Genomic DNA, 13,974 nt, shown 5'->3' on the forward strand with positions numbered 1-13,974 from the left:
CGTATTGTGACAGGTATTTCTCCTACCGCAACATTCTGCTTCCCACCAGTTCCTCTGTCACTCTGTTTCTCTGAGTACAGGGTGTCTTTTGCTTTCTCTGGGACCATGGCACTCCAGTGAAGAAGTCTATGAAATGTACAGGGTCCCATCCATGCCCCCTTCCATTCCATTCTGCCTCCCTGCTACTTTTGCATCCTGCCCATGCCCCTAGGCAGGCAGGCAGCATTCCTTAGCCACTAAGCCTGCTTTGTTCTCATTGGGTTATTCCACACACACCCGGTCATCCCTCCCCCCCATTTTTAAAATTGTACTTCCACAGAACTGGGTTCCCCCCCCCCAAGCCTGCTGATTCCTTCCTCTTGTGCACAGATGGTGCTGTTTTGGCTACATAAGGATCCACACTCAGAGAACCGAGTTTGCTATTCGTATACAGTCGTACCTTGGTTGTCAAACACCTTGGTACTCAGACGTTTTGGCTCCCGAAAGCCACAAACCCAGAAGTGAGTGTTCTGGTTTGTGAATGTTTTTTGGAAGCTGAACGTCCTCTTGGCTTCTGCGGCTTCTGATTGAGTGCAGGAAGCTCCTGCAGCCAATCGGAAGCCGCACTTTGGTTTTTGAACTGTTCCGGGAGTTGAACGGACTCCCGGAATGGATTAAGTTCGACAACCAAGGTACCACTGTATAGTGTATGTCAGGGGATTGTTGCGGCTACTCTCGAGTAAAGATGCTCCAGTCCGCTCTGTCTTTCAGAGTTTTATTGTGCATATTATTTACAGTGCAGAGATATCAGAAAACATGACTGCCTAGTCTGATTCAGAACCCGGCAATGGCTGTTTCCAGCTCTTCGGCCAGCATAAAAGCCTGGGCACCCCAAAGCGCCTCCCCCTAGCCCTGCGTGTGGGCGCGCGCCTCAATTCGGGCGCCAGAAGGGGCTGCGTTCCTTCTCCCGTCCTTCGGCTGGAGCTTTGCAGAGGCTCTGGCACCTCGCTGCACTGTCCTTCCCTCTCTGGCCAGCTGGGTCGGTGCCTAGGCTCTGACGTATGTGAGAGCCCTCTCTCCACCCCGCTCCATTCCTCATTCTCTCCTCCTGACCCACTGCTAGCGCTGTCAGTGGGCGAAGTGCTGGTCAGGATGACTGGAGGAGGGTCCCTGTAAGGAGTCCCCCTGACAGTGTATGAGGACTATATTGTTGTACCGCTTCTCATCTTGCCCCTCTGTCCTCCCCTCTTCTTTTCACAATGGGTATTTGTACAAGGACAATGAATAACCAAACCATACATCTTTTTTAATTTGTTCAGAGATCTGCACATCCCCATGCAGGGTGAATCTGCTATGAAACTGATGAAGCTTCAGCTTCAGGGCCCCTAATCCCGGAGGGGCACCAGAAGCAACTTTAGTCCACATTGCTTTTTTTTCTTTTGCTTTTTTCTTTTGCTTTTTTTATGGGTCTGGTAGACCCAATTTGAGTGGCATAACTCAAATTAGTTATTTTATTGTTCTATATAGCACAACAATCCCAGATTTATACAGTCAGTAGCACAGATGGTATAGAGGTATGGTGATTTGTCATGGAACAACCCCATTGAAGAAGATTACAATGGTTGTCTTTGGGGTGCCCAATCCATAACAATGGATTCAAACTTCAAGAAAGAAGATTCCACCTAAACATTAGGAAGAACTTCCTGACAGTAAGAGCTGTTCGGCAGTGGAATTTGCTACCAAGGAGTGTGGTGGAGTCTCCTTCTTTGGAGGTCTTTAAGCAGAGGCTTGACAGCCATATGTCAAGAATGCTTTGATGGTGTTTCCTGCTTGGCAGGGGGTTGGACTGGATGGCCCTTGTGGTCTCTTCCAACTCTATGATTCTATGATTCTACCCAGACCTCATTGCTAGTTGCGAAGGGCCCCCAAAATGTAGGCCCACCAATGTCCCCTTGAAATTATTGCAGGCATCCCTTGAAAATTGGAAAGGGGCATGAAGCGTGATGTTATATGTAGGAAACCTGTCAAGACGGAGTACATTATTTACGTGGGGTGTCTAGGAAGGAATAATTTCCTTTTATATTTTGGAAACCACTGGCGAGCTCATTTTTGCCTGGTCAAAGTGAACATTTGAAGAATGCTTGCTATGTTGAGTGCTGAATTTCTAACATGGGAGCGGCCAGGCTTTTCACCTACATGACCTCTGGGCTTGAAAACCTTTCATGAATTAATCCCAAAAGACAAGATGTGCTGCTACTGAGATGCGAGGAAGGCACTCAGAGCATGGCCGCAGGCACCCTGTCATTCAGGGATGCCACATCTAGGTAATAAATCAGTGTTAGGTTAAGGAATTAAACCATTCTGAAAGAAGAAAAAGGGGCCCTGGATACCTCAGCCAGCAAATTTGAAAACATTTTTGATTTGTTTTTATTTCAAATGTTCATATGCCACTTTCCCACTTAAAATTCTGTGCAGTGGCTTGCAAACAAACTGTAAACTTATACAAGCTGCAGATGGCAAGTGCCATCTTTTTTAAAAGGGCATTTCCTCCTATGCAGAATAATGTAATGACAACATAGGCTTCCCCCATAGCTTTCCCCCCTCCTCATGTGTAAATACATGCATGCAATCTACAGCACATGCATTTAATTGTTTTCTTAATATTCCTTCAATTAGCATTTTATTTATTCATTTTAAAATTTATCTCCCACCCTGTATCTGAAGGTCACGGGGCTGATTGCCACAATAAGCAGTGGTAAGTGGAATACAACCCAGAAACACAATTTAAATAATAAAGAACACCGAAAAGTAATCTACAGTATGCTATGGTTGTTCCACATGTTCCAGTGGTGTCCCTTGGCAGAGGGAAGAGGTGGCACCTCAGTGGTAGGGCATCAGTTTTGCAAGTGGACAAAGTCTTAGCTTCACTGCTTGGATCCCCAGTTAGGATTGTAAATGACCTTTCTGTGAAACTCTGTAGAGAGCTTCTGCCAGCCGCTATAGACAGTACTAATCTAGATGGATCAGTGGTGTGACTCAAAATAAGGCAACTTTTTACAATCACCGATTTTGAAGCAAAGCCCTGGTTATATTATGCTGTCGTGACAAAGGGCCACTTTATTTCCCAGTGCTTATTTAAGAGAGAGGCTACTCAGAAACTTTCCTAAGCTGAAAGCAGAGGATTCTCTTTCCTCAGCTTAAACTGCAAGCATTGGAGCTTGTATGCATTCATTACTGTCCTCTATAAAGCGCCAGCAAAGCTCCTGCTCTGTGCAGCAGCAATCTCAACCCCAAGCCAGTTGACGCAGATGGGCTAATTCCTAATGTGTCTTGAACATTGTGGAGGCCAGAATCAAGAGGCTCGTTCCTCTCAGGCTTCTAGCAGCAACAAACACCAAAAGGCAGAACTGGTTGCTGTTGTATTACAGCAGCCAGTGAGACTCAGGTCAAGAAGCTGAAGACAGATGGCTGCTTTAATGCTCAATGTGAGCAACTCCTTGTCCCCAAGACCACAAGCGTCAGAGAGTTCCTGCTTACCAGCTTGCTAACAGTATACATTGAGAAGTATATGGATGACAGAAGCATGGGTTCTTCTGAAGGTGGGTTACTTTACTGCTAACCTCTGTGTGACTCAGATTCTGGTGTTTCGCCTGCTGCAAATGACAGTATGGGATAGGCTTGCCATACATCAGGAAAATTCCTGACATGTCCTGGTTTTCAGGTTTAAAAATCAGTAGGGTTAGGATGTCAGGAATTTTACTTTTTGAAATATGGCAATACTAGCATGAGAGAAGCTGCTTGGCAGATGATGGAAGGTGTGAGGACTCACTGTGGGACACATGAATGCAGAGGTTAAAGCCCCCTAGCAAATTTCTTTGTAGTTTTGTCAGGCAACAAAGGGTGGGGAGGGGAGCTGAAATTGGTTTAAGAAAAGCATCACTGCAAGATGGGAATGGCTATAACATACAAAACTGGTGTGATAGGCATGGCCCCTAGCATTAGCAGGTAAGCTCACACAAACATGTAGAGTGGCTAGAGGTGAATCTACTAGTCATATATTTGAGACCAATTGGTTTGTTTTCATTTCTTCTATTAACTCTCAATCTGTTGGGTTTGGGTCTCCTATAGTATAATAATGTCTCATGCTGTATGACTGATGGTCTACTTGTATGTAACTCCATATATTGGTGGTAGCTGCCCACCTGTTTTGATTGTATCTGTTCTATGTTGTATTTTTTTTTTTAAAAAAACCAACACATCACAGTGCAAAAGAAAAAAGAGAAGCATTGCTGCTCCTGGTGTATATACTCATTCTATTTTTGCCCCTGGTTAACTGTAGGCTTTAAAAAATAAATAAATGAAAAACCCATTTCACTAAAGACAACTTGCATTGGGGTGAGGCGTTTAGGATGAGATGAGAGCCAAGGCGACCTCTGGGTGCATTCAGTCTAATGCATTTTAATTATTTTTCATCAAGGAATATAACCATTTAATGCAATTAATAAAGCATAGTTAAAAATCTCAAAGGTAGTGCCAATAATTGTTGCTACTAACAAACCCATGGAAAGGAACAAAAAAAAGAAGAAATAATTTTTTTAAAGAATAAAAAAGTCCCGTTCTTTCCCATAGGTTGTATTGTTTCTGGCAGGATTTGTGATAGTTTTGAGATTTTAAACACTGTTCTGACCCAATTCTCCAAGGTCACTCGGAACTTTTATTAAAAGAAACAAAGGGAAAACAAAATCTGACCCTGACTTGCTCCATCTGTCTTCCTTTCTCATTGAAACATGTTTTATTTATATGGGCATGAAATTAGTTTGCCTGGCAAAGATAAACCTGAGACCAGGTATTCACACACTTAACTGAGCAACAAGAGCAGGTGCTGAAATCAATTCTATGTCTCCAGTGGACAATGGTGGTCAGGGTCAGGACCCAAATTCTCCTGACAGTTGAACCCTCAGGCTCACAAGTCCTTCATCTCAGATGACACATGTTGGTGATCACTCAGGGTCAATTCACATGACTTGTCTTTTTTTTTTAATCTGTTACAGTGGCACTTTTCAGTTTTCCATTTATCAGTTTAGCAGCACAGCCACAGTAAACAATACACATGGATTTGCTTTGGGCATCCAAACACAACTGCAGCTTTTTTTTTTTTGTAAGGATCAAGCACCAAAAGCTGATCTGTATTAAGATCAGTAAAATGACACCAGCTACAGCAAGCGCATGCTGTGGAATATCATATAGCCTAACCCCACAAACTGCATGGAGAATTCCCTGTCAGATATATATTTGCAAGGAGATGACCAGGTATGATAATCATGCATTGCACCATATTCAGACAATCATCCAAGTCATCAAAAAGACCAGGAAATCTCTAACTAACCACATCTTCCCATTTTGTCCATACAGGGGGTGATTACCAGCTTTGGAACACGACAGGATATTAAACCAGTTTGAAACTGGTTTAATATCCTGGTTGCTTCCAAAGCTGTTGACCACAGTTTCCTAGTTTGGACCAAATGGGAAATGAAAGTTAACTGTAGATGCCCTGGTTTATTTACTAGCTCACATGAAGGGAGGACTGAAGCATTTCTAGCTGTTTTCCTTTGGGAAGTTTGTCTCTTGTCTGGATGCTGTCTATTCAAAACAAGCGAAGGGGCCAAGCTGAGACAATGCAGCAGAAAGGCCAACTATCTTACAGTGTAATTGAAGTTTCGCTGTGATGGACAAAACCACACTGTAGTGCTTAGAAGCAAGCCAACAAACAAACAAACAAACATCTTGCCTGCATATTTCATAGAGGGTTTACATGCCATTTAAATCTGCACTAGGACAAAAATAGCAAAGCAGATTTTGATCCATGCAATTCAAGCATACTGCTGTGAAGTTAACACTCTATCTTAATTACGATCAGAGTCTGGACTATTTTTAAAACAGCTTTTAATTCCCAGGCTTACCGAGTTCCATCTTCAAGCTCCATGATGCTCCCATATCGACATCATGCATCCTTATGTAGCTCACAGACAAACTATTCTGCAGTCTCACTGGATGAAATCCTTGATGATTTGGAGGATGATTGAATGTCATCTAGCCAAGCCTTCCCAAACCTGGTGCCCTCCATATATATTGGACTACATCTTCATTAGTCTCAGGTGTCAACTGGAGGGCAACAGGCTGAGGACGATTGATTCAGACAAATCCCAAAGCTTAAGGCAGATTCTTCTACATATACCAGTTATTGTATACTTCAAAACTCAAAATACAGCAAGAAGGAATAGGACTAAACCAATTTAAGTAGAATGAAATCTCATGTGGCTCAGCTCATATATAGCACTAAGCCAAACTGCTTTAGTGGAAACATGCCAGCATGCCAGTGCCTGGAGAGGGGATTGTGGCCACTTTGTTCCTCCTCTGGTCCTGCTGCTGCTGTGACAAAGCCACAGTTTAGCATGTCATCCAAACCCAGGCTCATGGTTAGTCTCCTCCTCTGTAAACAAGCCATGAGCTCAGCTTGGTGTGGCCAATCAATAGCGTAGTACACAGCAGTGCCGCAGCAACAGGACGAGAGGAGGAGCTAAGCAGTCACAATTTCCTCTCTGGAAATTTGTGCATTCACCTAAACCATGGTTTGTCTTGGCACTACATGCAATCCAGGCCACCATCTAGTCATATTCTTGATCCTTTCATGGCATGCTTACATATTCTGTATTGCTGAGACAAAGCTTTACGTTCCATATCAGTTAAGTCCAGTTTATTTAAGGGTACTTTCATGAGAACTCCAATGTAGAATATTATCTTTGTTGTCTATGAAATGCACCCATTTGCTTTAAGTGCATGCTAATCTGATATAGTGCAATGGGTCTTGGGGTGTTGGGAGGGGGAATTGAGTCTGCTTGAAATCTCCTTAACAGACTTAACACTTAACAGACGCCTCCTTACCCTGACTGACGCCTGTCAATGCCACTGAACAACTCCCACAGTTCTTCAGAGTTGAGGATGCCATCGGCACAACAGTTCTTAAATTCTTCAAATGACAACTTCCCATCATCTACATTTGAATGAAAGAGAAGGAATAATTATACCTTTGCAGAGATGAGAGCAACATGAGTCTCTGTTATTTTGTCTAATTCAGCAAGCTGTGCAACAGGAAGAGATTATGGTACAACACTGGAGCCCGGAATTCATGGAAAAACAACAAGGAATCTTGTGGCACCTTGAAGACTACCAGATATATTACGGCCATCTTTAGGAAGGTGCCACAAGATTATTTGCTGTTGTGTGACAGACTAACAGGGCTACTCGTCTAGGAATTCATAGGTCTCTGTTGAGCAACATCAGCAGTGCTGAAGACGCAGGTTTTCACTGAGATGGCAGAGGCTGACGCAGATTAGATCCATGGGTTCCCGGCTGACATATCACACTGTCCATGCTTGGAGATCACTCCCACTCACTTGGAGATCAGTGGCTATTAGTTAGGACCGCCTCTTCCTATATGAACCTACCCGGACCTTGATATCATCTTGTGAGGCCCTTCTTCGTGTGCCTCCTCCTCGAGAGGTCCGGAGGGTGGCAACACAAGAACGGGCCTTCTCTGCAGCAGCTCCCCGTCTGTGGAATGCTCTCCCCAGGGAAGTTCGCCTGCCGCCTTCATTATACACCTTTAGGGGCCAGGCAAAAACGTTCCTTTTTAACAAGGCCTTTGCCTGACTTGATCTACATCCGATACCCATTTTAAAATGCTGGCTCTCTGGCGTTTATTGGGTTGTTACTTTTGTTTTGATTTTATGTATTTGATATTTTCTGTGAACCTTCAGGTATAGGGCGGTATAGAAATAAAAGAAAATAAATACATAAATAAAATGTCGATTATGCTCTGCCTCCATGGTCGGAGGCAGTAATGATTCTGAATACCAGCTGGTGAAAACCATAGGTGGGGAGTGTTTGAGGGTTTGCCACAGGCACCTGGGTAGCCAATGTGAGAACAGGATGCTGAACTAGACGGGTCACTGGCCTGATCCAGCAGGTGTTTCTTAAGCGCTTATGCTCCATTGAGCAGCCATAGGACATGTAGACACTGAAAACCAAAGGGTTCTGCATGTTTACTGACCACCACTGCCAAGGTGCATCTTGGAGGAAGTGCAGGTGCTCTACTGAAGTAAGACTTATGATTCTGAACCTGCACAGAGGCTTCCAGCAGCACACATGCAGGTATGAACCAATCCACAGTCTGTGCAGGATACTAGGGGCCTGTCTACATGCACATCCTTTTCACATCCACATTATCTCCTCCTTAGTCATATCTTGGCAGCGGTGGTTAGCTAATGCACAGACCTTCTGCTTCTTTTCAGCTTGCCGTTTCCTATGAATAAAGAAAGCTGCCCAAAGAATGGACTTATGAAACCAGGGTTAAAATCCAGCTATGGGTGCAATCTGAGTGAGCCAATACAGACTGGACTCAGTTTTCCTCCTGTAAATGGGAAAACTTAAAATGGCCAGTGTTGTGAGACACTGAGAAAACAATTGCAAAATACACTAAAAGTGGAACAAAAAATGAAATGCCAAATGGGCAAGTGTGCATAATAAAACTAAAAAGATATATAAATAATAAAATTCAGATCTGTTTCCTGGGAGTGACAGGAGTGTGAACACAGCAGCCATGGGGGATATAAAGGTCAGAGCAGATAGCAGAATAGCAATGAAAGATCAGCATTAATAGATGATGATTGACATGCAGGTTTGTATGACAAGGTCAAGGATGCATGGATATGGGAAATAATAGACAGCAATTGCCAAAGTGATAGACAGCAGGGGGCACAGGAATGGCAGAAACATCATGGGATTAAATTGAACCATAGGTCACAGACTGGGTCAGCAAGGCTCTAGAAGAGCCTGGATGTATCCACTCACCCATGAGGACTGGAGTTTGCTTATCTGTTGAAGAACTTGGAAACTAGTCAACATTGGCCTTCATTTATCATAAAGTTTCTAGCTCTCATGGTTGCTCAGAAATTATGAAAATCTCAGAAATTATGAGAGCTAGAGTGGTAGAATGCAGGACTAGGAATGGGGAGAACCAGGTCCCAACTTCCACTCATATGTTTTCCTGGTTGGCTTTCAAACATTAGAAGCAGGGACCTGGCTAGGAAGGTGGCTAGGCCTCTGGACAACAAGGGAACCAAAGGTTTGCTAATGGGAAAAATGGAGATTGCAAAGAAGCTGAATGAATTATTTGTATCTGTCTTCAGCACAGAAGACATAGGACATATCCCAGTTCCTTAACTAACTTTCTTGGGAACAGAGTCTGAGGAACTAATAATAATAATAATAATAATAATAATAATAATAATAATAATAATAATTAATAATTATTATTATTATTATTTATTATGTATACCCCGCCCATCTGGCTGGGTTTCCCCAGCCACTCTGGGTGGCTTCCAACAGAAAAATAAAACACAATAATCTATTAAACATTAAAAGCCTCCCTGAACAGGGCTGCCTTCAGATGTCTTCTAAAAGTCTGGTAGTTGTTTTCTCTTTGACATCTGTTGGGAGGGCGTTCCACAGGGCAGGCGCCACCACCGAGAAGGCCCTCTGTCTAGTTCCCTGCAACTTGGCATCTCGCAATGAGGGAACCACCAGAAGGCCCTCGGTGCTGGACCTCAGTGTCCAGGAAGAATGAACTAAGGCAAAGAGTGGTGACAAGACACAAAGTTCTAGGACTTATTGACAAAACAAAAGCTGACAAGTTACTGGGTTTGGATAGCACCCACCCAAGAGTTCTTTAAGAATCCAAATGTAAAGCTGCTGAGTTTCTAACAAAAAAAAGTAACTTGTCTCTAAGATAAGTCACCATAGCTGAGGACTGGAAAGTGATCAATGTAGCATCAATTTTTTTAAAAAAATGTATCCAGGAGGATTTGGAAATCACAGGCTGATTAGCTTAAGTTCTGTTATGGGAAAACAGGTGGAAAGCGTTGTTAAAGATAAAATGACAACACATCTAGAAGAACAAGTCTTGCTGAAGAGAAACCAGAATGGCTTCCATAGATGTAAGTATTTTCCAACTAATCTTTTAGAGTTCTTTGGGAGTGTCAACAAACATATTGATTGGGATGTTCCACTAGATATTGTGTACCTGGGCTTTTAAAAAGATTTTGATAAAGTCCTCCACCAAAGATGCCTGAGTAAGCTTAGTGGTTGTGGGGTAAGAGGGCTTGCCGGTTGCTCAAGCCTAGTCTTTGAGATAGACTAACGTTATATACTGGTATTTAAATAATGAGACATAAATAAATAAAAAAGAAGAGCAAGGAAATCACATAGGCAGGTCACTCACCATTCTTGTCAGCTCGTCGAAAAACCTGAAAAGACAAAAATCACATTCAGCAACAAAAACGTGGGTGGGAAATTCTTTTTGCATACATGTGTGTCTATAAAAATTAGTAGCTCCTTCAACCAGCTCAATCCATATGACAAGCCCTAATGAATTTAGCTCTAGTTACCAGGTATCTCCAGACATTAGCTTCTTTCTTGGTTTGTCACTGTAAAATACGACAGGAAATGAGTGAAGTGCCCCAGAAAGAGGCAGATTCCTCTTCCATTAGCCCATTCGCACCAGTGTACATAGGGGGCGGAGAGGGGAAAAATCCCATTGTGCAAGCAAAAATCATTGTGCTGAGAGGATGAGGGAATTGGATATTGTAATCTCTCATACTGATAATGGGTTTCTCACTATAAAGCAATACCAGATTGTTGTAAATATTGAGAGTTATTGCAATCACTTGCATGCTTTGATTTTGTAATTCACCCACACCCCGTTGGCTTTAGTTAAAAGCATTTAAGTTTGATACTTGTGTTGCTATTTAGCTGTGATTCCTGCACTGCAGGGGCTGGACAAGATGGCCCTTTGTGTCCCTTCCAGCTCTGCAATTATACAATTCTGTGATTCTATGATATGATTTCCCTTCTGTATTATTGCAGGTCAGGACTGGGCTAATTCAACCATAGATGGGAGTTCCACTGTCAGTACAGACTGAGCCCACCCACTCCCCCACAGATATTGGGATGATAGACAGTCACACTACAGTAGCGCACATGTGGAACATGGTACAGAAGGGCTAGTGCACTGTGTGCGCTGTGGTGAAGCATGTGGAGGATTTGATTTCATTGGAAGTAGCAGATTAGCAGGAGTAAAGGAACAGGCAACAAAGCCAAAACTAATGGGCAACCTTTATAGGCACCAGAGTTCCGGGTATCATCATCACTGGTGTCATTTCAGCACCAATATATCCACTGTGTTGGTGCTGGGCATTCCTATGTCACGCTGATCGTTTCTGCTTGAATGGGGGTGGGGCTCTGCTGTGGGACAGTTCATCTTGTTGTTGTTTGTTGTTTAGTCGTGTCTGACTCTTCGTGACCCCATGGACCAGAGCATGCCAGGCACTCCTGTCTTCCACTGCCTCCCGCAGTTTGGTCAAACTCATGTTCGTAGCTTTGAGAACACTGTCCAACCATCTCGTCCTCTGTCGTCCCCTTCTCCTAGTGCCCTCAATCTTTCCCAACATCAGGGTCTTTTCCACGGAATCTTCTCTCCTCATGAGGTGGCCAAAGTATTGGAGCCTCAGCTTCAGGATCTGTCCTTCCAGTGAGCACTCAGGGCTGATTTCCTTAAGAATGGATAGGTTTGATCTTCTTGCAGTCCATGGGACTTTCAAAAGTCTCCTTCAGCACCATAATTCAAAAGCAACAATTCTTCAGCCTTCTTTAAGTTCATCTTACAAGAGCACAAAAATATGGCCTGGTGGCTAGCAGGATGGTTAGGGAAGAGTTTTTAGTTGCAGATTCAGAGACCTGTTTCTAGCCTTTAATTTTCAAGGCCCCCATGGAGGTTTGACTGTGCTTTAACATAAGGCATTCAGGAACATCCTTTCGCTCCTTTACACTTTATAGGTAAGAGCACACGAGGGAGCCTCACGAAAAAGAAAAACCCAGACTGCATCTCTGCTACATTACAGTTACGCTCATGTCTTTAAATTTTCAGCAGCTTTAAACAAAAGAGGATTTGGCTTAAAATACACCCGAACAAAACTTTTAAGTGCATTGCCTTTTGCTGTCAAAGGGGAACATATCCCTGAATCCGACAGCAGTAAAGAAACCAGATTCCCCCATACATTAAATGCCTTTAACAGGAAAATCGTCCTATGGCATCTTAGAGGCTAACTGGCATACAGTTTCATAAACTACAACTGACTTCATAAGAAACAAAAGTGATACCCTCATTTGGTAGGTAGGCATCGATACGTATATAGACGCACACTTTGTTCAGATATGAGGTTTTCATGTTATATTATTGTAATCAGTAATGGCTGCCGGGGCAGCACAGGTTGGACTGTGTTTCTGTCCTGGCTTCCCAATGCTGTGCATCATTGCCAGGAAAGGGACAAGGTGGTGGGTAGCTTGGCATGCTGCCTTCAGATGTCAGCTAGTTGCTTATTTCCTTGACATCTGATGGGAGGGCGTTTCACAGGGCGGGTGCCACAACCGAGAAGGCCATCTGCCTGGTTCCCTGTAACTTCGGTTCTCGCAGTGAGGGATCTGCCAGAAGGTCCTCAGAGCTGGACCTCAGTGTCCGGGCTGAGCAATGGGAGTGGAGACACTCCTTCAGGTATACTAGACTGAGGCCTTTTAGGGATTTAAAGGTCAGCACCAACACTTTGAATTTTTCTTGGAAAAGTACTGGGAGCCAATGTATGTCACTTCCCGACCCCCAGCAGTCTCCAAACAATCCGTGTTCAGTGGGGAAGGTTTGCAGGGGTCTATTATTATCACTCACTTGATCAAGGACTTGTTTTAGCTATGCAGCAGAGTCCAGTTATATATAAGAACAGAATAACTAATTCACAACAGCAGTCAGTGGAGATAATATATATTTCTATTAACATTTGCATTCATCTTTCTCTGAAGCTTTTGTGTGAAATATGGTCACTTTCAGGTCCTAGGGGGTTAAGGGACGTGGGTAACACTGTGGTCTAAACTACTGATCCTCTTGGGCTTGCTGATCAGAAGGTCAGCAGTTTGAATCCCCATGATGGGGTGAGCTCCTGTTGCTCTGTCCCCGCTTCTGCCAACCTAGCAGTTTGAAAGCACACCAGTGCAAGTAGATAAATAAGTACCACTGCAGCAGGAAGGTAAACGGCGTTTCTGTGCGCTCTGCTTTCCGTCACAGTGTTCAGTTGAGCCAGAAGCGCTTTAGTCATGCTGGCCACATGACCCGGAAAGCTGTCTGTGGACAAACGCCAGCTCCCTCCCTCCCTCCTGGTGAGATGCGCACCGCGCTGCATAGTCACCTTTGACTGGACCTAACCGTCCAGGTGTCCTTTACCTTACCTGACCTTATATCTGGTGACTCATTAAATTGCAAATGTGAAAACGGGGAGGTGGGAGAATCTCTGGAGTCTTCCCAAATTCTTCTTTCCATGCCTCTTCATCACAATTTCACATCTGACATTTCACTTTCCCCTGGGGGAGACAGTAGGAAGACCCAGACCACCAGCATAGGCTGCTACTGAGACAGTAAATTAAAATCCACTCTTCTGCAGCACCTCATATAAATCTATCCTGCTGAGACAAGCTCCCTCTCATTAGCTGCTCTTGTTCCCCACTTGCGAGGTCATACTAATATTTGATTTTGTCCCAGTTGCCAGAAGTATCTTCATGAAATTGTTTTTAAAATGATAAAAGCATTCAATACAGGCAGCCAATTTTCTGGGGAAATGAGGGTCATGGAAGAATCCAGTTCTACATTTCGTGCGTGATACATGCTGCAATCTATAATGATCTCTTTTGTGACTGTTGGGAGAATTTGAATCATTAGAAGCAGGAATTTAAAAATAATTTGGTGCCTGACTTTCCTTCCTCACTCTCACATCTTCAAAGCAGATGGACCATCCTACCCTTATCTCTCCACTTGCTGGTGTGGACTGATATAATCAG

The 13,974-nt window shown here is 43.6% G+C and overlaps 1 protein-coding gene across 1 annotated transcript in view; it reads right to left on the bottom strand.

Moving 5' to 3' along the window:
- Positions 1 to 13,974, bottom strand: part of NECAB3 (N-terminal EF-hand calcium binding protein 3) — an 81,439-nt gene that overhangs the window by 41,981 nt on the left and 25,484 nt on the right. The window contains exons 2-3 of the mRNA XM_035122948.2: positions 10,319 to 10,343; positions 6,922 to 7,030 (exon numbers count right to left, since the gene is read on the bottom strand). Of these exons, the coding sequence (XP_034978839.1) occupies positions 6,922 to 7,030; positions 10,319 to 10,343 (134 nt within the window). The remainder of the gene's footprint in view (positions 1 to 6,921; positions 7,031 to 10,318; positions 10,344 to 13,974) is intronic.

This window comes from Zootoca vivipara, chromosome 7 (genome assembly GCF_963506605.1).
Source record: "Zootoca vivipara chromosome 7, rZooViv1.1, whole genome shotgun sequence".
NCBI lineage: Eukaryota > Metazoa > Chordata > Lepidosauria > Squamata > Lacertidae > Zootoca > Zootoca vivipara.